This window comes from Medicago truncatula, chromosome 6, assembly GCF_003473485.1.
Source record: "Medicago truncatula cultivar Jemalong A17 chromosome 6, MtrunA17r5.0-ANR, whole genome shotgun sequence".
NCBI lineage: Eukaryota > Viridiplantae > Streptophyta > Magnoliopsida > Fabales > Fabaceae > Medicago > Medicago truncatula.
In genome coordinates this window covers 11,389,585-11,416,814 of record NC_053047.1, presented here as the reverse complement: position 1 = coordinate 11,416,814, position 27,230 = coordinate 11,389,585, and the positions used below count along the sequence as shown (strand labels likewise).

The following is a 27,230-nucleotide window of genomic DNA, read 5'->3' as shown; positions in this document are numbered from 1 at the left end:
AAAATAGCTTTTATCAGTTCCACTATAAATGGGTTCAGCTCCATCATTATCAATTCAACCTATCCCCACAAACCAAGGTGACTAAGGCTTTGTTTGGTAAAAATAGCGGATAGCTGATAGCTTTTAGCTGATAAGCTAACTGAAGTGTTTGATAAAAATAGCGGTTCAACTAGCTGATAAATGTAAAATGACATAAAAGGTATTCTTAATTCATAATAAAAATTATATCATTAATTTAAGTATTTGTAATTTTGTAAACTAATTTTTCTTTAAAAAAATACTTTAAATTTATTAATTTAATATATCCTATGTATTATAAATTAAATTAAATTTTATTCACTAAAATTTTATCTTATATTTATTATCATTTAAGTGTTTCCACTTTATAAAGAAAATAACATTTACCTCAAAAACAAAAAAAAAGGTAGCACTAATAGAGTAATACTAATAACAGAGAATAAAGAAAATAACACTTACCTCAAAAAAATAAAAAAAAAGTAACACTAATAGAATAATAGTATTTTGTTTCGTAAAAAAAATAAAAATGAAGTTATATATTTTTTCAAAAAAAAAAAAAAAAAAACCAGCTGATATATATACAAAAATTGGAATAAAAGGATTGTAGTATTTATTACGTAGCTTATTATAAAAATTATAATGGATAAAAATACAATTTAAATGAAATAATAAGGGTAAAATTGAAAGAAAAAGTGAGAAGCTATAAGCTCAAACGCTACTTGGAATAGCTTCTGAAAAATAGCTTATAAGCTCGTGAAATAAGCTATAAGCTCATGGTGAAAAAGTGTTACCAAACAGAGCTTTTTTTGTCAAACGAGCTTATAAGCTATAAGCTAAAAGCTCTTTTTTGGGGTTTCCCAAACACACCCTAATTCCATCGGAAGAAACAACTCAAGCATCCTGTTTTAGCTGCACATATCAGAAAAATAGAGATTTAAATTTATGGTTCAAGGACTAAAGTGAACATTTTCTACTTTCACTTTATGTGACACCTCATATGCCATGTCATCGTAAAACTTGTGTCACATGATCACTTAACATAATTATTTAACGTCAGGGACTAAAGCGATAACAAAAGTGTACGGTCAGTACTTCTTTGTATTTAATCCTGAGTCAAAGACCTTTGTAACAGCAAGGTCCAAAATCAGGAACTGACTATTTACTCTAATTATAAGCTATTCATACAAGGGAGATCACGTAACTACAAAGTTAAGTGCATGATAGATCTGAAAATTTGATGAGACGAAGAGACAAACATGATCTGACGTCTAATTGTAAGCCTCTACAATATATAAGGGAAAACTAAAAGTAGACACAAGGTGCATAAGTGGACACAATAAATAGCTCTTTAGGAATTCGAAACTCAATTGAGAAACAATAACACAGAAATTTACTCAAGGATCCTAATATTTAGAATGCTAACCATTGTCCTTGGGGCATTTGATAAGGGGATAAAAATAGAAATATAATATTGAAAAATGATGAAAAGTGATAAATTTAACTTTTTAAAAGTCAAAATGTTGTTGAAACCATGCAAATATGCTACTTTTGATTTCTTTAACCATTGCCCTCAGGACAATGGTTAGCAAGACCCAATTTGACCACTCAAAATACACCAATTAATACAGAACATTTTTTATACCAAGGACAAATTAGTTTCCGGCTCATGGGATTAATTTGTCTCCAAATGTTAAGAGACTATTTCGATATTATTTTTGTTTGAAACTAAATTTGATCACAAGAAAATTGTCGGATACCAAATTGAGTATTCACTCAAATTTTTTGCTTTTTGCCATAAATTAATAGAAGAATCAATCGAACCAGCCACTGGGATGTAGAGTTAGGGCCACATTCAGTACCCTTAAGCCTCAGCATTGAATTTCAGAAAAAGGGATTCGTACTTCATCAATATGGCACATGGTATACATTTGTATCAGGTCTATTGGGGACGCACAGAAATGGACGCTCACATACTGTTTCTTCATTGCGACTAGTTTCAAGAACTTCTCATTCTTGGCAACTAGACACCATACCTTAGCTTCTTTCATTCCCACTCCTAATTTTTTCAAAACACTTTATTTGTCAGTATTGGCAGGACAAGAAATCACATAATTATAGTTTTATACTTTTATTAGACTTCCTCTAAAACCGATAATAGGGTTCAGACAGTCGGACTACCTTTGGAGGGAGAGGGTTCAAATTAATTGTCCCCAACCGTATGCAATCCTGAGACTAATAATATATCACTGTAAAATGAAAGTTTCAAAGATGACGAAATGGGATTGAAGCACTCATGCCCCAAAAAATTTCACTCATGATTAAGCACAACAGGATCACACAAGAGTTGACTGTGATACAGTTCCTTTGCATCATCAGATTATTGTCAGAGTATTCCACTTCAATGAAATCGAACAAGATAAAAAAAAAAAAAAACCTTCATTACAGAATTTGGAAGAAAATGAAATTTGCTATAAAAGAACACTCTTTATTTATCTGAAAAAACAGACATTTTTGTATTGCAGCTACACTATGAACAAACAGTTTATATTTTGATTAGTATTTTACAAAATCGAAGGGGCTATGCCCAATAAAAGAAACATACAAACAAGTCCTGACCAATTTGAACTGATCTTATTTAGCTAATTAATTAAAATGTGTTTACAAATTCGTCTTGGGCTTCGCACTACCAGTAACACGCCTTGTCACTGAGCGCATGGTCACAAATTCTTCTGCAGCCGATGGATGTATTCCCACCTGCATAAAAGAACAGTGATTAGGACTCATTTGTTGCATTATTTATTAATACCTAATAATTAGGATAGTTCTTTTTCAGTCAAGCTTATTTTATAAGCAAATTTACTAATGGTAAGTACAAAGAGTACTCCAACTCATGTTTGATAAGCCCATTATAACTAGATTTTCCACTTCTTTTTTTTTTTTTTTTTTTTCCTAATATTTAATGAGTTAAAAAATTTTCCACTTTTTATTTGACTCTTGTATGAATGATAATAACATAGCTTCATTGGGTATGTTTAGCTCAAAAGAATGGAAGAAAAGTAGGTCTGGATCTACCCAGGAGGTAAGGGATGTGGAAAAGAAAAGATAAAACACAAGCAATTTTGATGTTGATTTTGGAATTTGTCTGGACGAGAGTATATTGAAGAAACACAAGCAATATTAATTATCTTAATTACTATAATTATATTTAACTTCAACCTTTGAATATATCATCTAACTACTGTGGTCTAAGTAATATAATAGGTCAAGTTTCGCGGCGGTTGCATCGACAAAAGATGAATGACTTGGTTTGTCATACAATGGTCTTCAGTGACAACATCCTGTAACTATCCTAGAAAGATGGGACAGAATAATCAAGAAAAATGAGAACTTACCGTGCTATCAAACTGCGCTTTAGTAGCTCCACACTTCAATGCAATAGCAATACCCTATTGATCACCAATATTAATATTATGAATGATGGACAAATAAATATAGAAAAATCAACGAGCAATAACTTAGAAATACTGTTGTGAACACAACTAATTCGTGGAGAAGGATGCATACAACAAGATAGATATATCATTGATCATATTATTATTTACTATAACTGCAACTAACTTGGGGATAGTAGAATACTCTTCAGGTTTAAGAGTCCTATGGATGTGTTCCTTCTATCCGAACTTGTCCACTACAAAAAATCTTACACACAACTTACCTGAAATTCTATCCCCGTAGACATGTATCCCATCCCAAAACCATAACTGAGACTACAACTCAGTTATTACCTTTGCTGGAAATTAAAACATCAATAATAATCCACTTTTCAAGTAGTTTGGGATTTTCTTTGTATATCAATTAAATTAAATTCAATGTATCTTAGAAATTTAATTGCTCCCTTGTAAATTGCATTAGTTCTTTATTGTCATTGTAATTATCATGTTTATAATTTAAGCATGCTGCCAAGTCCAAAGTAACTCAAAGACATTCGAAAAATATTCTGCTTTCCTATTTTTGACATGGTATCACAAACTCCTGATCCAATGACTCTACTTCCGTTCAGAAAAAAAGACTATTTTCTGCTGTCATCCTCAAATCTTGATTGGCCAAGCCAACTGTCAATACAGTTCTGTGAACTTTCTAGCATTCATCCATACACCACCGTACACTTACAGCCTGCCATCTGTATATTTTCCGGCACGATCCAAAACAAGGCACAGTTGTTCCAGAAAAATGTCCCCAAAGAATCTATGGGGAGAAGTTATTCTGAGCTAACAAATTTTTGAAAGAATAGTGTTCAAACTGATAATGGAGAATTTCTATTAAAAGATACTAATAATCCACTCTCAAAGTAGCTTATAATTATTGTATATCAAGTAGATAAAGTCCAATGTATCTTAGGAGTAGTACTAGCTTAATTGCTCCGTAAATTGCATTTGTTCATTTACTTTCATTCTAATTACCTTGTTTATAAATGATGCATGCTGTTAATGCGAAGTATATTAGGCGAATTAAGAAAATATTTTGCTTTCCTATTTTTTCACAACCTTTTTCCTTTCCTTTCTTATCCCTCCTCTCATACGAACACCAACTTTTAGGTCCACTAGAGTGTCGATTTTGACTTCTATATTCTTAGTCCCACGATAACAAATAGCTGAAATGAAAATGTAAAGGCTCCTAAACAGTTAACAGCATAGTAAAGAAAAAAAATTACAGCAATGCTAGCAGAGAATGTGAAGCAATAACAGTACCTGAACAATTTCAGGTGCATCGGGCCCACACATAGATGCTCCAAGAACTTTATCTGTCTGAGCATCAACAACAATCTTCATAACAGTTTTCTCTTGCCGCCTATTGAAAAAATATCAGAGTTTAATAAGGCAATATAGAAATGAATTATCTTGTTACTAGGTATAACGGAATTATCAGGCTTGGGCTTTTAATGGACAAACCGTCCATTTGGAAATTGGACCCAACTACACATTTCAGATGCTAACAAATTACCTGTTAAAATTTCTTAACATCACAAAGAAGATTTAGCATGGTGTGAATAAACAAGGCCAGTGGTGACAGGATCAAGTGGAAAGGACTAAGAGTTGAACCTTAGCATTGGAGCTATATGAATTAAATTAATGTGCTTTCAAGGTTCAACTCTTAGTCCTTCCCCTAATCTTAAAAGATCTAGCTAAAATGGTAATCAATCAAAACTCATTAATTATCATCGGTAACCCAGATCTGGAAATACCTCAACAACCTTCTATTTCTATTGTTTTTATTTGTTATTATTTTACTTTTACATTCTTACAACTCTCCTTTCACCAAAATATTTTCTCTCATTCAATTAATTAAATGATAATTAGTTTGATACTGATAAAAACAGTTTTTATACTACGTCGAAAACCACACTTGTGGATTTTCACACCTCACTAGACTTACCCAGAGATTGTATTTTTCATAGGATTGAAAGTTGACGTAAAAACCAATAAATCGCCGTTTGTTTGCTCTACTGCCTCCTCCTCACTTAGACCAACTACTGAAAGTGGTGGAATACTGCAGAACCAGGGAAAAATGAGCGTATATATTAAATCAAAACAGTAAAAATAAAATTAGGCAGAAAGAAGCCGATATATTATCATAAGTCAACATATTCATAATAGTTAACAGCTTCCAAGTTTTATCACATAAACGAAACTATACCTGAACACTGCATATGGAATATCCCTATAATCTGGCTTCTGTGTTTTCCCACCAAATACCGTGTTCTGCATATATCCAAATAAAACAAAATAACTGTATGTTAAACAACGATAAATAACAACATCGTATTACCAACCAACCACCAACACTTCCCTTCCCAATCCAAAAGAAAAACATGTCTGCTACTAAACTAAATATCACAAACACTTACTGCAAAATGTGATGCTTCCATCAAGGCCACCGGGGTAAGATTCATTCGGTTGGTTACATCACCCACAGCCCATATGCTTGGGATGTTGGTGCATGAATACTCATTTACCTAAAACAGGAATGTAGAACATTTAGATCTGAATGTCTCTGCAACTCATAATCATTCACAAGCAATATAACTTTTTCAATTCATATATAGTCAATCTGGATAGCAGAGCACAGTGGCTGACACCCAAAATGCTACAGCAGATAGCATGTCGCCACTATGTCGAAATCAAAGGAAACAGGACACGAAATTCATATCATAAATAAAAAACCCAAAAAGTAGAAGAACATGCAACATTGAAGACATTCACAACTAATAATCAATATTCAAGCCCAATATAAAGGGTCTTGCTAACATGTTCCATTAGGACACTTGTTACAGATAAAAAAATTGAAATTTCGTCCTAAAAAAAACAATTTTTAAACTTTTCAAGAAATTGAATACACAATTTTTAATACAATGTTTCAATATTCGGTTAATTAGCAAGTTCCCTGATGGCACATATTAGCATTTTCCTAAAGCAAATAAAATTTAACTGAATACCAGTGAATTTTCATTTAAATAATGATGATGTAGTGGTTGAAATATATATATTTATTAAAGCATTGCTTGGAAAATGACTAGTGTGTGAATAAATATTGTTGCCTATCCTGATTTAAATTGGGTAGGATCTTATGGAATTCAACCCAAGATATCCAAAAAATCACTTTTATAATGTTTTATAAATGTCTGCTTAATCTTTTTAAACAAAACAGAATTAGGAAATAAACTATATTTTTATTATTTAAAGTGGCTGCTAGAAAGAAAAAATAAAACTATTATTACTGAAATAAAAGTATTGTTTATTGTAACCTATAAAAAAAATTACTTCTGCAGTATGTAAAATTTCTTAAGGGATGTTTGTTTTCAAATTTACTAGATTAATTCTTAGAATTCTTTCCTGGGAATATAAGGGTGAGAGTTTTATTCCAAGGTATTTCAAAAAAAAAGATGTTTGGTTAATATTATAATATTCTCAGGAACTTTTATGATATGGAGGTTAATCGGTAGTTATACATAAACCTATTCCCATCTTCATGGGAACTTTATTCCCACCCTTTTTCTTTGGGAACATTTTTCTATTCCCAGGAACATTTTACACCCAGGAAGAAAAGTTACTAAACTTGTAACTAATATAGGAAGATATAATTCTATCATTTTATTCCCAGGAATCTATAAAAATAACTTGAAACAAACACACCACTAAAGAGAAATAGCCTTTTCACACAATCTTAAGATCGTCTTTTTTAAAAAGCTTAAAGTAGCAGGAACTCTCGATATTAATAACAGCTAAATGAACTAGTCAACACGATAACTAAATTATGGCTTTTGCAGTTTGATAACAAACATGTTTTTTGACTTCATAGGAAACTCAAGAATACAAGCAGATGATAAAAGAAGACGGCTACTAACCACTATTGCTCCTGTCTTATCAACCTCTACGCCTGCTTTTTCTAAATTTAACCTCTTAGAATTAGGGGCCCTTCCTGCAGCAACAAAAGAGCACTAAGAATACATGAATAATTCTTTAAGACACTCTGCTTTTAGTTAAAATTTAAATGAGTCCCGCCAAATTATGTGGGTCCTGCATAGTTTTGATGGGATCCGTATGAATTTCAACTGATAAAAAGTGTGTGTTGAGATCCATATGAATTTCAAGTGATAAAAAGGGTATGTTGAGATGTGAATAGTGCGTTGCTAGAATAATTCCTTCAAATAAGGTAAGCAAATGTCCCATGAGATAAATATGCACAATATTGTTCCCACCCTTCCAAGAAAAAAAACAAAAGACAAATAAAAATAAAATTTGGCTTCATACATTGAGTAAGTGTATTGCTTCAATTCTGTAATAGGGTATAAAATTTGATCAATCATATGAACCAATCGGATTACAATTTATTACCGAAGATAATGTAAAATTCTGACATGAGCATAAAGGTGTTTAGAAGTCCAACAGCCTAAAAAGTAAATAGTAATGCTAACCATTTTAGAAGTCTATGTTATCTGTATCCTTACCAGTGGCAAATAGCACAACATCCGCAATCAACTCCTCACCGTGATCTGTAGTAACTTTAATGCCATCCTCTGTTTTGATCAACTAGAAGAAATTTATTGCTATTAGCTAAGCCTCCAAATAAGAAATTAAAAAAAAAATTACTTCATCAAAATATATGCCGAGTAGCAACCAAAAAAGGCAATACCTGTGTCAAATTTGTCCTTGGATGCAAATTAATTCCCCTGCCTTCAAGGTTTCTTGCAACTACAGCTCTCATTTCGTCATCAAAACCTCTGCAACAGAGTTTTATAAAGTATGAAGTAATTATACAAAAGAAAGCAAAAATGAAGTCAGCTAAAAACAAAAAAGAAAGAATATTGAATCCAATGGATTTTTTATAGTAAGCAGTATATGAAAAGATTTATTAATTCAACTATCTTCGACATTTCTTGCAACCTTTACTACACATATGAGACTAAATAACGTAGAACTTTCAACACTCGAAGCAGAAATCCTAATAAAATTACTCCACTTGAATGATAAAAATAAGGAGAAAAACTGAATATTATTATTTCTGATGATTTTATGTATATAAGCTCCATTCTTGTTTATTTAAAAAAAATGGTTTCATTGATGGAGTAAATACTCTATTGTAATTCTTAGTTCCCAAGTATTAGGAGGCCCTTTTTCTATAATTTGTACTAAATGTATATATTTTGTATTGTATCAAACCAAAATGAAAGAGATTAAAGTTCATTAGTTTCAACTCATTTCAGAGCCACACCTCAATGGAAGTTCCTTTCTGAAAACGAGATTGACATTGGCACCCATCCCACGCCATATAGATGCAAACTCAACTGCAATATAACTGAACAGAAACATATATACAAATTGATTAGTGAGATAGAGGGTAGTTATAGTAATACACATGAGAAGAAGATGAAGGCATACCCTCCTCCAAGAATCACAACACGTTTAGGAAATTCTTCTAAACTTAGAGCCTCATCAGATGTTATACCCAACTCCTGCAAAACAGCCCTCAGTCACAAACAAATAAAAAAAACGGGCAAGAGAAGAAAACATCAACACTCATCACACATCCTAAAATTTTATTGTAAAAGTTCTTAATTAAAATTTAGGGATAAGAACTTTCATAAAGAAAAAACAATTGTTTGTCAAGAATATGTGAGATGGTGGAATAGATGAAAAAATTCAGAGTTTAGATTCCAGCACTCCATATGAAGAAATTGTTCCTTTAGTCTAAGATTCAGAAGAGGTACACCTAAATTCGAAGAGGGGAAAGATTAAACGCAAGAGTATGATCCTGTTTAATAATGACCTTCTAAGCTGTTGTAGAAATCATGCATTCATGCCGATTTATGCAACAAATTATTCATCTACAAAAGTTCAATAGTAGTCTTGCAGATAGCAAGATACTATGCGTCCATAATTGAGCTTGATACAACCGCTACTTGTTAAGTTTCCTCCAATTAAAACACAATCTCCTGAGTTATCCCTTTATTCTGTTCCATCGTTATTATATCACCCAAATCTTATCCCAAAACTCTAATCAAGATAAAGAAATTTATTTAAAATTTTCTGATCTTCATTATTTGAGATATTAAATAAACTGGCCTAATTTTAAATACTATAGCACCCTTATCCTAAAAAAATTAATCAACATAAATAAATTATTTTTGAAAATTTTCTAGAAATTTTAATTATTTTAAAAGCTTATTTATTTTGTTTTAACTCTCTGGTTTCCAGGGAAATTTTCATTGCATTTGTGCAAATAAAAAATAAAGACCAGGATGATCAACAGTCATACTGTGACATAATAAACATCTGTGCAAATCAATACTACGCTTATGTAAAATGAATAGCTTACTACTACACTCCATATCAATCTAATATCTTACTACTCCTAACCTTTATTTTTTAAATATTCCTTTCTTAATCATAAACTTCTAATTCTAAACATTCATATTCCTAATATACTAATAAATATGCAACTGTCATGTTTACAATGGTATGTTAAAACAAGGAAACAAACCTGGCCAGGAATATTTGGACGTTGAGCCCTGCTGCCAGTTGCAATCAAAATATGCTTTGCCGAATAGGACAATTTAGTACCATCCAACTGTGTCACCTCAACTTCATGTGGACCCGCTATCTTTCCCTCACCTTCAAATAGTTTAACCCCAGCATTGGATAACAACCGCTTGTAAATTCCATTTAATCTGTTTATTTCATCTGTCTGCATTTTGAAAAAGGATAGATTATTGATAAACGGACAAATATACTGCCTTCATTTTTTCAGGTAGTAATAAACTGCTCTCTGGACAATAAAATTGGACAAGCTGGAGAACATGTGTGTATATAATTTATAAAAATCAATAGTCCGATTATGTAATCATGTATCTGTGCATCAGCACTTTTAAGTTGTATACTCAGTGCACTCTATATCAGTTAGAGCCAGGATCAGTGTCAAACTGTCAGCTCGAGCGAACATGCATACCTATCTAGTGGCCACTGCCAGAACCTGCTCATTGTGCAATGACCAAAGAAAGCCCTATCAGAGTTGCATGGATAGTGTTAACCCATGAACTGGCACACTACACGTGGTAAGGAGCGGCATGCTATGCCAGGAACAAGGTTTCAGACAATGGGAAGACTTGTGACCCTAATGAGTGATACCCATATCATGGTGGAAGTGTTCAAGCACAGGGCAATCTTATTTGCTTTATTCCTATTCAATGTGAGCTCTCTTCAAATGTCAAAAACAATAACAAAGTTACAGAAGAATGATAGTAAAGGCTACATACATTACTCAAACAAGATGGGTCTTTATTCTTCAAACACTGTTGATGATCAAAATGTTAGTAGCTGTAGGATTGTATGAGTTCCTGGAAGTCTTCAGTTTTAGTGCAATTTAAGTTTGTTCTTCATCATGAGGACAAAGTGAATGTTTAGTAGGGGAGTACTGATAGGTAAACCCAAGTTTGTTTGTTAGTTAGTTAAATAGGCAGTTAATTGAAATAAGGAATGCTCCCTATAAGTAAGAAAGGGGGATTGAGAATAAGGGCTATGTTACCTATGTGCTCTGTATCTAGTAATTGAAATACTGAGATTTATGAGGTCATGTGTTGAATTTCGTGCTATATTGAATGTTATGTGATTTGTTATTACGAGTTAACCGATTGAGTTGTCAAGTTAAGTGATTATATGAATAAGATTAAGTAACAATTAATTGATTCAGTCAATGATTAATAATTAATTGATTAAAATTGGTTAGGTCAGTGATTAATCTTTGTACTAACTAACGCGAACTGATGCATGTGCTGATCCTACCAACTCGATGTCAGTATAGGTTAGGATTGGTGTCAGTACAAGTTAGTGTGTCTTGGGGCCATTTACTTTGTGGAAAAAAAAAATCTTTTTCATTTCCTATAATTTCTGTTAGTTTTATTTGTTAACAAGGCAAAAAGAGACTCTTCAAATGAACAATTGTCTTGCACATTCGGAAACAATCTAAATGTCAAAAGAACTATTTTCATTATTTTCTGAAATGCATTATCCATAGCTGGCATTTTAGCTTTTCTCTCCATCACAATGACACACACTTTAAAAGTCTCTTTTCCTTGTTAACAAGTAAAGCTAACAATTTAGGAAATGAAAATAAACTGTTTTCACAAAGTAAACAGGCCCTTAGTTTCTCGCTCAGTATAACTGAACCCAGTACCAGATTCCGGATTAGTTGGTTAAATATCAAAGGAATTTGAAATGATGAATGAAATCAAGATCAAGCATTCATAGATTACTCTCTAGTTTTCTCTCACTTGCTTCTCAATTCCTGGCCCTTTCGTAAACAAGGGAACATCTAGAAAACCAAAGACTGTTCAAATTACATTTTAAGAAAGTTTCCTATGTACAGAAGCTAATATGATGATTATAATATATTATATAGAAAAAGAAATGATGCTTTGATCTTATTTAAACCAATAAATAAGATCTCGAAATACCTTCTTTTGCAAGAGCTTCTTCCAATTGAAGTCAATATTCTCACTCAATTCCCATCCAAAATTTCTAGCATCCTATCATCAAACCACAGTCAAGTTTGTTAAATCATCAAACACAAGTTAGCTACAAATGATGATCTCACAAGCACTTAAGTATTATAATAACTACAAATGATGATCTCACAAGCACTTGAGTATTATAATGACTACAAATGATGATCTCACAAGCACTTGAGTATTATAATGACTACAAATGATGATCTCAAAAGCACTTAAGTATTATAATAACTACAAATGATGATCTCACAAGCACTTAAGTATTATAATAACTACAGATGATGATCTCACAAGCACTTTAAATATTATAATAATATCCAGCACCAGTAAAAATATCAACAAAAAACTGATATGCTGTAATGAAATATGATGTTCAATTCATTTGCATCGCAGACTCAACAATCATGATCCAGCACCAGTAAAAATATTAAAAAAAAAAAAAAAAAAAAAAAACTGATATACTGCAATGAAATATAATGTCCAATTCATTTGCATCACATACTCAATGAGAAGTGAACCAAATAATGTAACTACATTACATCAGATCTTGTAACATAAATCTTATAACGTCTATGTTAGAGATAAAAAAAAAACAATTCAAGTGTCCTCACATAAATAACTCTTCCATAATATAGAGCCTCAATAAATAGGTGGTCTGTAACTGATCTTTGCAGAGGGAGTCGATAAATAGAGGGTCATTGTTGATGCTTCAAGCTCAATGGGCTCTCACTTGAGAGGAAATACTAAAGATATCATATAAAAATTATTAATGTGTTTTCACCTAACAACTTAAGCTTGCTTTTGGAATAGTTAGAAGCTTTAATGAGCTACAAGTCAATTATAATACTGTGTCCTACTTACTTTTCCTTATTTTGTGCAATTTAAGTGATTCAATCTAAATTACTAGAGCAGGTATCTAGAGCTAGGCTCTGATTTCCTAGCTCCTATTCTTTGGGGTCAGCCACCATCAAGGCTAACACTAGTAATTTTTAGTTTGGCTGTCATCAGGTCTCACAAATGCCGGTGCCAATGCAGAAGTGCCGCCAAACACGTTAGACTGAAAACTTGGAGGGGGGAGGAGTAAGCCATAGAGAGAGCAAGGTTTGAGTCTGTTATATAGAAAGGAAGACAAAATAATGAGGTATGTTGAGTTTGTTATTTGAAATAGTGAGTATTGATCTGGCTTGGGGGGATTCACTCTCTTCTTTCTTTTCTTGTCTAGTTCATATCCTTTAGAAATATTCGTAAACAGAATTTTTATTGGAATTTCCTATCAAGATACAACTAAAGTATCCATCAAAGCTACAAAAACAGGACAGTGAATGCAACAAGGCTGTGCATCCCCTGTGCATATCATTTATAGATGCTCTCTGAAAACAACCTTGTAGAACACAGACACAATCTAAGAACATAATATCCCAAAACAAATTGCATTAAAAATACTGAAGTGGGCAAAGCATGGCAATCGCTCAATATATACCGTAACTAATCCTGTAACTAATCCATGTTGTTACTAAAAAACTCAAGAATCAACCATTACCTCAAGGTCACCACCATAAGATGCTCCATAGACCAAAATCTTTTTGGGAACACAACCACGAATGACACACCTTTGAAATAAATAAACATAAGCATTTCAATAAGTAAGATATTATTGGGGAGAGTAGAGAAAGAAGGACAAACAACGAAACAAAAACTTACGTTCCACCGACTCCTCCAATCGTTTCTGAGCTAATCGGATGAAAAGGAAGCTCACAGATTGCAACCTTTAGACACATGATGCGGAATATAATTAGAAAAGTACAAATAAACCAACAAAATAGTCTAGAAAATAACATAATGAACTGATATTAACACGAGATTTGCATCAATAATAGTAATAATAAACAAAACATCTTGTTACATACTATTAATCAACATCAATATTAATAATAAACAACAGAATGTTAGGATCAGAGCAAACATAGTTACGGACCTTAGCTCCATGATTAGATGAGAATCTAGCAGCACGAACACCACCACTTCCAGCCCCAATAATAAACAAGTCAAAGTCAAAATTCGTCCCTTCTTCTGCACCTTTGTTCAAATCAGGTTCACCGTCCTTAAGCATCTTTCTAGCCATCACAATCAAAAACTTTTTCCAAAACCTACAACATCACAGTTGTTAAAACTCAAATCAAACCCTAAACCAACAAATTAGAGCTAAAAAATTTTCTCAAAATAGTTCAATCACTGTGTTTGCAAGTTCATTCACTCCAAATCTATGAAGCACGGACACTCCTCGGATTAGCCGTGTCTCGGTACACATGTCCGACACCGACACGTGTTCGACACATATGATTACACTAAATTATGTGATTTTTTCAAATTATTAGCGGTGTCGGCGTGTCCGTGTCAATGTCCGTGTCCGTGCTTCATAGCTCCAAACAAATGGAAACGATTTGAACTGAAACTACATCACTACTCAAAACAAAAACAAAAACTAAACCTAGAAGCTAAGTCAAAACTCATCGTGAATCAAAGAAATCAAACAATTTCAAAACAATACTTCGCAAGTGCATACTCACTTCAAATGAAAAAAAAATTCTTACTTAACCTACATAATCACGATCGTTAAAATCTAAACAAAAAAACTAATCCAACAAATTAGTTCAAAATTCACAGTACAAATTAAACAAAAGAATACAACTTCCTTCAAATCAAAAACTTAATTAACCTACATAATCACGATCATTAAAAACTAAATCAAATACTCAACGATCAAATCAGGTCAAAATTCAGCAATCATCAAAGAAATCAAAAAAATTCAAAACAAAAATAACTCTAATCCCTGCGTTTGCAAGTTCATTCACTCTAAATAGAAACAATTCTAGCTGAAACTACAAAATCACGGTCGTAGAAAACGCGAAATGCGAGAATTTACCTGTGATGAAGATTGATGAATGAATGAAGAGAAAGAAGAACGCGATTCGTAGAAATGAATTTGCAGAGAGGAGATGTAAGAAAAAGAAATGGAGAAGAAGTGTGATACGTTGTCTGTTAAGGAGTTTGTTATTTGCACCTCCACCAGGTGTTGTATTTGCACCCCCGAATTTTTTATAGAAGGTTCTTTTTTATTTGGAAAATTCATCGATGCAATGCATGACGTTATATTTACTTTTTTAGAAGGAAATTCTATTTGGTATTCCTAACTCATCTAGACCAACTCATCTAGACCATAAACATGGATGGATTCAACGAGGGGATGGTGTGGGGCCCTCAACCCCTCCCTTATTTAGTTTGATGATGCAATTTAGAGCTCATTTGTTATAATATTTTTAAGGAAAAAAATTACTTTTTTAAAATTTAATCCTTTTTAAGCATTTTGCATTCATTTGTTTTGGAAATATTATGGGTTAATGTCCAGGATCTATCATGTACTTCAAGCATATAAATGAGAGATCATTTATTTTGACAAATAAGATGTTTCTTTCTTTGAAGTCTAAAATAATATTTCTTTGAATTTAGTTCATCATTGTTTGTAATTTAAATATTCTTGTTGACCAATGAAGTAATCCTTTATTATTTTTGGAAATATTATGGGTTAATGTTCAGGATCATTATAAACTCCATTCATGTGAATATTATGAACTCTGAACTTCTTATCATTATAAACTTTGGAAGGTTCTGAGAATCTTCATAACTTGTATGCATATTTTCTTTAATCTTGTTTTCTCATGGTAGATCTTCAAATCATACAACATAAAACTCAATATGAGTTTTGTCACATAACTTCAAACACATTCTTGTGTAACTTGTGATGCATGTTCTTCAATCATAATTCAAGTTCTTCCATCATGATTGTTGAGCTATGAATCTTCATGGAGATTCGATATTGTTGTTTCAACTGATGATATACTCATTCTTTCATTGTTGAGTAGATATAATGTAATAATTGATGTGAGTGACTTCTAGTTTATCCAATTATGTGATTCATGTTCTTTTAATAAAAGTTCAATTGCAAATATTTTTGATAGTAATGGTATTTGTACAACCAATTCTAAACAACTTTTGTGACAACCACTTTTTCTCTATTCTTATTGGATAAAAACAATAGAGCGAGAAAGAAGAAGAGAGAGAATTAATACACAAGTGAGTATGAGAGAGAGGATTGTTCCAAAAGTTGTCAAAAAATAATTGTACAAATATCATTCATCTTTTTGATATTGCAATTATCCTTCCCAACATTTTTACACAGTTACGAGGTCTCAAATTCAAACTTAAATAAATGCGTCAAACTTAACAATATCAACATTGTTAGCTAAATTAAGTATTCCAGACTATTTATATCTTACCTATATATAAAAGAGATGTATGATTTTGGTCAGACTTTTTATCTTTCAACTATTCCTATCATTTAAACTATTCTAATTACAATTTTACATCTTTAATTAAAAAAATTAGTTAAATCGAAACAATTCTACTTCTATATATATGATCAATTTAAAATAAATCAATTCATTCACAATCATATTATATTAATTACAACCTTATCTTTGTATAATATCATTTAAATTTTTAATTAAATTACACGTTTATATCCCATTATAACATGACCAGTTACACAATAACAAAAATATTATATTTAAAATTTAATTTAATTGTGATATATAATCCAATTTGATAAAATAGACATATAATTAAACGCAATAGAAAAACCATATAGACCTATGAAATATAAACACTATCCAAATTAGATATGTTAGGTACCGTACACACATAGGTGTCTAATACCTATAATTACATTAAATTATATCATATTTAAATTATTATCTGAATCAATGTGTCTGTGTTGAGTCCATCTTTACTCTATTTAGGTTTCTTCAATTTACCCCATTTTATTCTTTGGATGTGTGACATGTGGCAACAAATAAAACTAAGGGTCCGTTTGGTTCGAGAATTAGGAGGGGAGGGGAGGGGAGGGATTTTTACGGAGGGGAGTGGAGGGGAGATATTTTTAATTAAAAGTGTGTTTGGTTCACAAGGGGAGGGGAGGGATTTTAACAGTATTTTACCGTTTTACCCTTAAACTTAATTAAATAAAAGAAACTGTTTGTTTTTACGATTTCAGAAACTGACAAAGACAAGCACACATCTAAGCCGCTATTTTATCTTAAATAATAATACTACGATATAGACAATGAGATATTGAAATTACTCACAATTCACTTTGGAGGAAGCCTCAAGCAGTCGTTGACAACAACAAAGTAGTAGTAAGAGCGGTTTGTACATCTAACAAATAAGAGTGGTAGATTATATAATAATAAAAATTGTTACAAGGAAAATATAACAAAATAATAATAATAATTGTTACAAGAATAAGATAACCTAATAATAATAATAAGATTGTTACAAAAATAATAGGGTTAAATATGTTTTTAGTCCCTATAAATATACCAACTTTTCTTTTTAGTCCCTCTAAAATTTTTCTTCAACTTTTAGTCCTTATAAAATTTTCAATCGCTACTTTTGGTCCCTATTTTTAAGTTAATTTTTGTATTTTTAAATGAAATTGTGCAGAAATGTTAAGAATATTGTAACAAAAATTCCCAAAAAATGCTAGAATTTTTTAGCAAAACACAAATTAAATATAAATTTTTAACCTTCAAAAATATAAACATTCATATTAAATTCATGCTTTGTTAAAAAATTCTAAATTTTTTTGGGAGAGATTCTTATAATATTATGAATTTTTCTGAAAAATTTCATTAAAAAATATTAATTCTATATATGAGTTTACTTTAAAAGAGGGACCAAAAGTGAAGATGAAAAATTTTTAAGGGACTAAAAGTTGAAGGAAAATTTTAGAAGGACTAAAATGAAAAGTTGGTATATTTATAGGGACTAAAAACATATTTAACTCAAAATAATATAATCTAATAATAATAAAAGTTGTTACAAGGTTAATATTGAGATTTGAAATTAATTTAAGGATAATTATGGCAATGCAATAAAATTTTAAAGAGATTTGCTCCCCTCCCCTCCCCTTCCCTTCCCTTCTAAAAATTGAACCAAACACTTCAAATTAAAAATCTCCCCTCCCCTCCCCTCCAAAACTCTCGAACCAAACGGACCCTAAGGGCTAGGATTAAGAGGTTTGAAAAAACCCTTGTTTAATGAAAATAAGCCCACGCGCTCTTCTCCTCTTCCTCTCTATTCACAACCTACGCGCACCATCATTCGGTGTTGCTTCCACCTCTCCCCTCTCCCTCTTGCTGGCGATGCCACCGCTCTCCCTTTTGTCCATACAGCGGCGGTGCCGTCCCCCCTATACTCCACATCACGTCGCCCAACTCACCCTCGGTCTTATTCTTATTCTTCCTCTTAATAACAATCGTAGCACCTCTCATAGATGCACAAACATGTCTTCCTCTCTCTTACTTTCATGAAATTCCAATTTGAAAAGGTGTGTAATTCAATCTGTGATTGTAATAAAAGTTTATGAAAAAGTTTGATTCTTGTGTTTTTGTTAAGTTTGTTATGACGGATTCATCAAGAGAAGAAAGCTTGTAATCAGAAACGGCAGTGGCGTCGCCAGAGAGAGGGAGATACGGTGGCGTCGCTGGAGAGAGGCGGCAGTAGCACAATGATTGTGAGAACTGAGGAAGAAGGTGAAAGAGCGTTGTGAATAGAGAAGTGCGCGTAGCCTTGTTTTTCATTAAATATGTGAATTTTCTAAACTTTTTAATCTTAGCCCTTGGTTTTATTTGTTGCCACATGTCACACATCCAAAGAATGAAATGGAGGAAATCTAAATGGAGCAAAGATGGACTCGGACTCGTCTGTGTTTGTTAGTGCACACACGACAAATATCTGTATGTGAGATAGATAATAGATAAGTGATTTGAAGAAAGAAGTGGGAACAGTTGGTGGTTTGTTATTTCAATGGAGAAAGCAGCAAGCAGTGTGTTGAAGCAGATGAACATCACCAGTCGTCTTGTTCTTCCCGGCAGTTGCTGCTGTTCTTCCTTTCAATCTTCATCTTCTTCATCTCTCCACTTTCCATTCCCAATCTCTGTTCCATTCAAATTCCGCAGCAGAAGATCAACTAACTCTGTTTCTGACGCTGCTTTTCCTGTTCCATGTATGTATATGTAACTCTCTCTTTCTCTTTCTTAACTCTCAATTTTGTATACATGAATTATTTCATATTTGATGTTACGGTACACATGCATTATGATTCATTTTTGTGTAGATTGATAGAGTAGTTTGGAATAATAATTTTGGAATAAAGTGCTTTTTACGGAGTTTTAAGATATCCGGTTAAATTAGAAGCTGGAATTTTGAAGTGGTAATGTAGAAATTGATGTTCTTACTTTGTTCTGCCCATTTAGCTTCAGTGATTAAGGTTGCTGCGACGGATTTATCTCTTGCGGTGAAGGTGAGATTACCCTTCTTGTTGAACTCACAACCAAAATTGAGGTTCACAGTCTTTCTGAAATGAAGCTAAACATTTTAACTGTTAACTTTTGATTCAGAAGAAAGCAGCAGATGTATCCCCTGAGCTGAAAGGGTCCTCCATATTTTTGATTGGTAAGAATAACAACTTATAACACACACAATTAATGGCTTTCGGTGTTTCTGGTGTATTGTGACTCTACCTGATTTATTCGATCAAGGTATGAAAAGCTCACTCAAAACCAATCTGGGAAAACAGCTGGCCGATGTATTGCGATATTATTATTTTGACAGGTATTTGTTTATTCTTCAGTAAAAGGTTTCATTTGGATATAATAGTTGCTTCATGTTTTTAGCTAAACTTGATGTTTTTGTACTTTATTCAGCGATAATTTGGTAGAAGAAGCAATAGGTGGTGCATCAGCTGCAAAATCCTTCAAAGAGAGTGATGAGACGGGCTTCTATGACTCTGAGGTAGTTAATTGTCTTAGACCGACTTAGGGCCCTGTTTGGATTGACTTATGTGAAGTTTATTTACTAGCATAAGTAATTGCGTGCTGTTTGGGTTGGGATAACTTATGGAAACAACTTCTGACATGTCCATTAGCTATTTTAAGCTAGTTCCCATAAGCTATCCAAGATAGTTTTTGAAATCGGCTTATTTGAAAACAATTTTGACTTTATTTATCTTTTGTTATAGATATAACTTATACATAAGCGCTTATGCTATAAACACTTAAGTCGTTTATGCAAATAGGGTCTCACTTCATGTTTATGTACTCTTGTGATCAAACAATGTGATCTTATCCTATTCCTACTTAACTGATTTCTTCTAATTTGATGAACTGATGTGTTCCTCTCACTTAAATTTCAGGATAAATATGCTCATGTACATCAATCATCTCTGATGAATTAAACTATAAGTTATACTTATGTTTTAAATGTCAAATACTGCAGACTGAAGTACTTAAGCAATTGTCGTCCATGGGTCGACTAGTAGTTTGTGCTGGAAATGGCGCTGTACAAAATTCAACTAATCTGTATGGATTTATAGTTGCGAGATCACTTTTCTTAACTTTACGAAAGATCAAGCCTTCATTTTGGTCCTTAGATGTGTTAAGCGCTGTCACTATAGTCCTTGAATGTAACAAAATTACAAAAACATCCTTCAATATGTCTTTCCTTAGTGAGTTTGGTCCTCAAATGTGTCTTTCGTTAGTTAGTTTGGTCTCCGTATGTGTCTTCCCTCTGTCAGTTGTGTCCCTAAAATTACTAACAAAAGACACACTCAAAGATGTTTTTGATACTTTAATACATTTAAGTACTATAGTGACACCGCTCGACACATTTAAGGAACAAAATGATGATTTACTCTTTACGTATTTTTTTTTAACTTCTAATATTGTTTTAACATGCTCTTAAACTGTTATAGGGCGCTCCTGAGACATGGGATTACATTCTGGATAGATTTGCCTTTAGAAATTGTGGCTAGGGATGTAACCGAAAACCCGACTCAATTTCCTTCGTTTGAGATATCAACTTCAGGATCTTACCCAGAGGTTGGTTCTTTACTGTTAAAAATTTCACTCATGCTTACAAAATAAACTTTTAGTAAATCTGAATTCTAATTGTTAGTGTGACTGATAACTGACTTTAGGTAATGGATGAACTGTGTGCTCTATACAATAAGTACAAAGATGGATATGCTACAGCTGATGCAATTATTTCACTTCAAAGTATATGTTATATAACCTTTACCGGCTGTTTTACATTTTTTTGCCAGCAAGGGGTGGTTTGCCTCAAGTTCTAAAATAACTTCTTTCTCTTACAGAAGTAGCTTCTCGGTTGGGTTATGAAAGCTTAGATGACATTACAACAGAAGACATGGCTTTGGAGGTTATAATTTTTTCTTAAGAAATTTTTAGCTTTGATTTAAAGCATATTGTACCAAGTTTTTTCATATTAGGACTGTAACTGATGAGCATCATTTTTGCTAAATGATTTGGCATTGTTACCAACTGTTGGATGGATATTCTTCACAAATTTTGTCAACTTTTTCGGCCATTTATCATTATTTAACTTACAATCTTTCACTAATTTTAGGTTCTCGGGGAGATTGAGAAGTTGACTAGAGTAAAGAAGATGATGGCAGAAGCTGCAAGACCATTTTAATCAACCCGACAAATACTTCAGTTACGAATTTCGGAATTCTAAAAGTAATTTTGAATTTACCTATTTCTTTACATTTGATATTGTTTATTGGTATGATATTGTGATGTTACTTGTTTTATCTCCCCATTCATTTTCTTTATCCTATCCTTAGCAAACCGAACCTCAGAATTTTAGAAACACTGCTCATGACACACACTGTGTTCCTCAACTTTTGCAGTTGCTACATCTAATCCATTTTAATCAACAATTGGCGAGGGTGTTACTCTATAGCACCCCATTGAAGCCTCCTTAGTTTCTCTTCACAAATACTCCCTCTGGTCCTAATTATAAGAGATTTTTTGGTCTTATCGATGAGAAAAAGTTGCAATTTTTAAGATGTATTTAATGTCTAACAATTTTTCATGAGTATATTTGGAAAAACATTTGAAAAGTTAAAACTGTAATAATTTAATTGGTTTTGATGTTTTTTTATTTTTCTTCTTATAATTGGGACCAGAGGCAGTAACACATTTCTCTCCCAGAATCTTGTTCTCTTGCTCATACCTTAACTTTGTTAATTTGCAACTGTTTTTGTTTTCATTGTTCAGCTGTTCTGCCAAATGGATCCTCTAGTGCAACAAGCCCTATATTGTTTTCCATTCTCTATCTAAAATCTCCTGCCAATTCTTCCATTTTCCTTTCTGCCAGTCACCGATTCAACCTGAACTTATTTGACATGATTATGGTTTGTTTTTGGTCCACATTTATTTGGTCAATGGTTGGTGCTTGATCCATTATAGTTATCTCTGATCAGCTATCTGGGTTGCAAACTTTGTGGTTAAATTTTCCACCTTTGCCAGGCTTTCAGCATACTGCTTCTGGTTTCGCTCATTTGAGAGCTCGAACTTGATTTTAGTTCATGCAAGTTATCGAAATCTAGTCCCATGTCATTAACTTCAGCTTTTAAAGCCATGATCTCCATCGAAGCTCCATTTTCGTCGCTATCGTTTCTATTCCCTCTCTATCATCGCTGCTTGCTTCCATCCTGCTGGTCCTTGTTTTCATTCATCAACTGTTTCGGATGGATATTCATCACAAATTTTGACCGAATTTTTTCAACTATTTATGCCATGTATCATTCATTATTTTACTTATAATTTTCCATCAATTTTTTTAGGCTCTTAGGGAGATTGAGAAGTTGACAAGAGTAAAGAAGATGATGGAAGAAGCTGCAAAGACCATTTTAACCAACCTGGGCCATGCTTCCATTTACCTGTCATTTCATTATTCTAAAAGTATTTTTGAATTTGTTTACATTTGATCTTTGATTATTCGAATAAAATGATACTAGTTTCATTTCTAAAAATATAAAATTACTCATTCATGTAATAGTAAATATACCTTTTTATAGTCATTGTGATTAATTAATTTCTACACAAATATTTCAAACATAAGGAGACTGGTGCTTAACATGGTAATGTTCTTTAACTTCCTCATTTTATAACCCACATCATTCCCAATTTTTTTTGCAGATTCAATTTAATTTTTCAGAAAAAAAGAGTACTAAAATAATTTCCCATACTTGCCAACAAATGAAACACCAGTCTCTCCATTGCCAATGATTGTTAAGTTAACGATGTCTATTGTTAAATTGCTGACATGTTCTTTCTTATATTTCACCTTGTAAAGTAATGAATGTGTACTTGGCCAAAAAATAAAATAAAATAACAAATGTGTAATATTTTTTTAGGTCCAAATTATTTTTTAATTGATTCTTATCCAAAAGCAATACAAGGTTTGTCAATGCTCAAACAACACCAAACGAACATAATAAAGTCTTACAAATCATCCTTAGTGGAACAAAGATAAGATAGGGGCAGGATTTGTGTGTGGAAATTATATACATGTTTACATTATTATTTTTAATTAATCTCGACCATTCATTAAATCTAAGGTTATTCATAAAAAAAATAAAAATAAATCCAAGGTTATTTTGTTCATGACCCACCGAAAGGATTTAATTGAGAGCCCTCACCCTAAAAACCACCTTTATATTTTTGTCTAAAAGATTTATTTATTTTTCTTGTGATCATACAAGCAAGAATAATCCTTTTCTATATGTAAAAACAGTAAAAAAAATATCTTTATAACAAAGTCGTACAAAGAAGACGAAATTACAAAAATAAATGAAAAAAGATTGAAAATATGTGAAAATCACTTATTCAACTAATAAAGAAAGAAAAACAATCCAGAATTCTATTAATATTTTATATTGATTATTGCCTTTGTCTTAAATTGGTCTATAATCATCCTATATTAAGTTGGTGTTTTTGTCACATGAGATACTATCATAATTTACTTTTACCTAACAAGATTTATATGAGATGACATAAGTTTTTTTAACTTAACGAAAATTTTGAGTTTGAATCCAACGTGTTAAAACTCTTAGAAGAGTTTGCTGTCCGTTTAAATTCCACAATGCAAAATGTTCGTGGAATTATATTTGTAGTTGCGCGTAAATGATCCTTGATTTACGAAGAAAAAAGAACTTATGTTTGACAAATATAGAGGCTATTCTAATTAAAATAATGGAGACAAAAGTTTAATTTGACAGTGATTTAGGAGAGAGAGAAATCAATTTGACAGTTTATCTTGAAATTGTCAGCTCAATCTCTGGGTTCTGGGCAATCAGAGAATTCAGAAGCTTTGTTAAGATTGAAAGATAAAAGAGAAAGATGCATCTATGGCCAACAAAGAATTTGAGAGATTCATTCAAGATATCATACCTGAAAAAACTGGAATGGAACACTCAAAGAATGAAAAACAACCAACAACAACGTCAATCATCAACAACAGAACAGAAACTGCTTGATGAAGACAACAGCAACAACAACAACAACGTTGACACTTCCAAAACTGGAACTGTAACTTCCATATGTCATGACCTTCTATTACTTCTCTCTTGCTGTTACTGTTGTTTCTGCTGTGGCGGTAACTAACTCTTTTACCTTTTTAATTTTTTTTTTTTTTTTACTTTCTTTCTTTTAAATGTTTTTATATAAGTAAAATGTTTTATTCGTTTTTATTGAATATCGTTAATCTTGATCGGTTTCAATAACATATGAAATAATTTAAATTTCTGTAAAATTTTAGTATAAGATATCAAATTTGAAAAATATATATCGAATAAAATTATATTAAACGGTGTAGCATTAATATAACATTACATCGGTGTAGTTGACTCATTTCTCCCTACACCTGTGTCACCCGTTTAATCACATGCGAAATTGTGGTTAATTCTCAATTGAGTATATGACATAGTTAAAAATGCCGATACTGTTATCGTTAGGTTGGACACTTTTACCAGGAACTTTATAGTTGTCAGTGTTAGTTTCAGATTGATATGGTTAATTCAGACCACATTTTCAAAAATGTGAAATTTTGGTTAATCATGTAGTTGAATTAACCATAATTTTGAGCATGAATTGTATTAACGATCAAAAACCACATTTTTGAATGTGATTAACCAGGTGTCGCAGGTGTAAGAATCTTGTGTTATTGTACTTTTTGTTGACAATTGTGTAACTGTAGTGTTCTAGTGTTTATTTGGGAAGTGGTGAATTTTGATAATTTAATTTGGTGAAGATGTTTTGGTTTTGATTTTTTGTCTTGGTTTATCTATGACTATTATTAATCAAGCTGGTATTTATACAAGAGAGGAATGTATTTATTCATCTAAGGCTTGCTCAATTGACCATTCTTTTTCGTGGGCATATATTCTTTTCGGTGAGGTTAATCAGTGTCGAAACATGAAATTGTGGTTCAAAATAATGGTTTCAAATTGTGGTTGCAGCCGCGGTTAATCTGCAGACCTTTATAATGCAGGAAATGCGGCCGGTGTGGTCCAAATTGCAGTTGTGAGGCTATTGTAGAGCCTCAAAATTATTTATATTTCAGCTGCAATTGTGGTATAGGACTGCAATTTAAAATCATGAACGAAAAGTGTTCCACGTTTCTGGTATAGTTGTTCTCGCCATAAGGAAATTGATAGTATCATTTCTGTTATGACACAGTACCTTACCTCTCAAACAAGGCTCTAGGGTCTGTTTGAGACCGTATCAGACTTTGTTTACATTGACGTAAAAACCAGGAAGTTGTTGCATTATACTTCATCATCAAGAAAACTATTAAAAAAAACATATACTGCTGAAACCTTTTTATTCTGCATCATTGTTATCTGCTTATGTGCCTTCCCATGATCTTGCTTATGTTTTCTGTTTGCTTATGTGTCACTGTGTAACAGCTTTCAGTAGCTTCTACGTGTTATTTATGTTGTGTGTTCGTAGTTTGTTGTTTTCTGTTATTTATGTTGCATGTTCATAGTATGTTGCTTATGTTGTATTTTCTGTTAAGAGTATGTTAGCAACAACAGAATGCTAACAAGGTTTGCGCCTCCACGATCGTATCATTACCAGTGTTGTCAAATTTCCGCCATGGCATTATACCACGGTGGATTTTGTGCTGGCCGCCATCGGCTGCAAGACCTATCAAATCCGTCATGTTCATAAGGTAGATTTTTCCTGGCCGCTATAATTGTCATCTCTCGTTAATAACACTGATCATTACCTAGTCTGTTAAATCCAACCTTGTCCTGAGGCTATAAAAATCTGCTCCCGGGAAAATCTCCCGGGATCCCATTGTTTACATGGTGACCACCTAGCTTGTTGTCGAGGTAACCAGTGGTCCACCAGGGTCCTACTGTTGTCCTCTTCTAATTTCCTCTCCTGCAAAGTAGCTATAAGGTCCTAAAATCACATACACGAACTCTTTCCCTTTTCTTACCAAGGTAACAGTTTTGGTACTTCAAAAACCAACTGCTTTTGCCTCAAACTCTCCATGGTAACCGCAATGTGTTGTTAAATCTAACATCATTTTGAACAATGTGCGGGATGCAGTTGTGAATTTATGATGCAAATACGTCAACCTCTCAGAAGCATCTGTAACAATTTTATATCTTGTAGGCCAGGCTCCCATCTGGATATATTTTTAGACCAATTATTACCCGTGTTGCAGCAACACAACAACCTATAAGTTTTCATATGTGTAGTCTTTCCCGGTTTTTCAACTTCCAACAACCTTGATATCATCGATAGTTCCCTCACTGTCTATGGATAATGGTAAGGTCTTCAGAAATTTCGCAAAGGGTTTAAACTCACGACACTAGTCACTGAATCCGCGAAATTTATAGCAGCAATGTAGCACTACAGTGTAGCGAAATTTAAACAAACCACTGTTTTCTTCAATCCGCGATTGACAAATTGACTGTAAAATCAAGAACTGGTTTATTGCTACATGTTTACAATGATTTAACACATCTTTACCAACATTAGAAGGTATATGGTTTTTGTTTGTTTGATCAGTGTAGTGAATCTTTAACTTCTTTAGACGGCATTGTAAGTAAATTTTCTCTTGTTCCTTCGATTTTCCTTCTTGAGGTGGGATCATAGTAGTTTGAAGTAATTTCAAGTCCATTGAACATGATTTTATTATGGAACCCTTTTTT

At 32.5% G+C, this 27,230-nt stretch overlaps 2 protein-coding genes and 1 long non-coding RNA gene across 5 annotated transcripts; 2 read left to right on the top strand and 1 right to left on the bottom strand.

Annotated features, from left to right (window-relative positions):
* Positions 1-2,482: 2,482 nt before the first annotated feature.
* Positions 2,483-15,193, bottom strand: LOC25495943 (glutathione reductase, cytosolic). Its single transcript, XM_013596205.3, has 17 exons — positions 15,003-15,193; positions 14,055-14,226; positions 13,781-13,845; positions 13,620-13,689; positions 12,026-12,097; positions 10,057-10,260; positions 8,955-9,028; positions 8,788-8,871; positions 8,209-8,296; positions 8,024-8,105; positions 7,421-7,494; positions 5,924-6,031; positions 5,713-5,777; positions 5,452-5,565; positions 4,767-4,866; positions 3,411-3,464; positions 2,483-2,772 (listed from the first exon to the last, which is right to left on the bottom strand). Exons 2-17 carry the CDS (start codon positions 14,199-14,201, stop codon positions 2,677-2,679), a joined length of 1,497 nt encoding a protein of 498 aa, XP_013451659.1. The 5' UTR covers positions 14,202-14,226; positions 15,003-15,193; the 3' UTR covers positions 2,483-2,676.
* Positions 15,194-18,293: 3,100 nt separating this feature from the next.
* Positions 18,294-23,095, top strand: LOC25495942 (probable inactive shikimate kinase like 1, chloroplastic). Of its 3 annotated transcripts, none has more exons than XM_024786212.2 (11): positions 18,294-19,202; positions 19,453-19,499; positions 19,597-19,651; positions 19,738-19,810; positions 19,903-19,990; positions 20,474-20,556; positions 20,949-21,075; positions 21,174-21,252; positions 21,348-21,412; positions 21,620-21,708; positions 22,845-23,095. In XM_024786212.2, exons 1-10 carry the CDS (start codon positions 19,004-19,006, stop codon positions 21,686-21,688), a joined length of 885 nt encoding a protein of 294 aa, XP_024641980.1. In that variant the 5' UTR covers positions 18,294-19,003; the 3' UTR covers positions 21,689-21,708; positions 22,845-23,095. The 3 variants fall into 3 exon arrangements, with proteins under 3 accessions (XP_024641980.1, XP_039682554.1, XP_024641981.1); XM_039826620.1 differs by having other exon boundaries at positions 18,297-19,202; positions 21,620-21,732; XM_024786213.2 differs by having other exon boundaries at positions 18,300-19,202; positions 19,459-19,499; positions 21,620-21,732.
* Positions 23,096-24,522: 1,427 nt separating this feature from the next.
* On the top strand, positions 24,523-25,735 carry LOC120575955 (uncharacterized). The gene is made up of 2 exons (XR_005642200.1): positions 24,523-24,658; positions 25,553-25,735. It is a non-coding gene; the product is annotated as an uncharacterized lncRNA (long non-coding RNA).
* Positions 25,736-27,230: the final 1,495 nt, after the last annotated feature.

Bases quoted from the DNA above. Each gene is read 5' to 3' on its own strand.
- LOC25495943 (XM_013596205.3), bottom strand. From the start codon at position 14,201: ATGGCTAGAAAGATGCTTAAGGACGGTGAACCTGATTTGAACAAAGGT. The intron at 9,029-10,056 runs GTTTGTTTCCTT...GCTGTTTTGCAG, and splicing joins GTCCAAATATTCCTGGCCAG to GAGTTGGGTATAACATCTGA. The intron at 5,778-5,923 runs GTAAGTGTTTGT...GGATATATGCAG, and splicing joins TGGAAGCATCACATTTTGCA to AACACGGTATTTGGTGGGAA.
- LOC25495942 (XM_024786212.2), top strand. From the start codon at position 19,004: ATGGAGAAAGCAGCAAGCAGTGTGTTGAAGCAGATGAACATCACCAGT. The intron at 21,253-21,347 runs GTATATGTTATA...TTTCTCTTACAG, and splicing joins TGCAATTATTTCACTTCAAA to AAGTAGCTTCTCGGTTGGGT. The intron at 21,413-21,619 runs GTTATAATTTTT...CACTAATTTTAG, and splicing joins CAGAAGACATGGCTTTGGAG to GTTCTCGGGGAGATTGAGAA.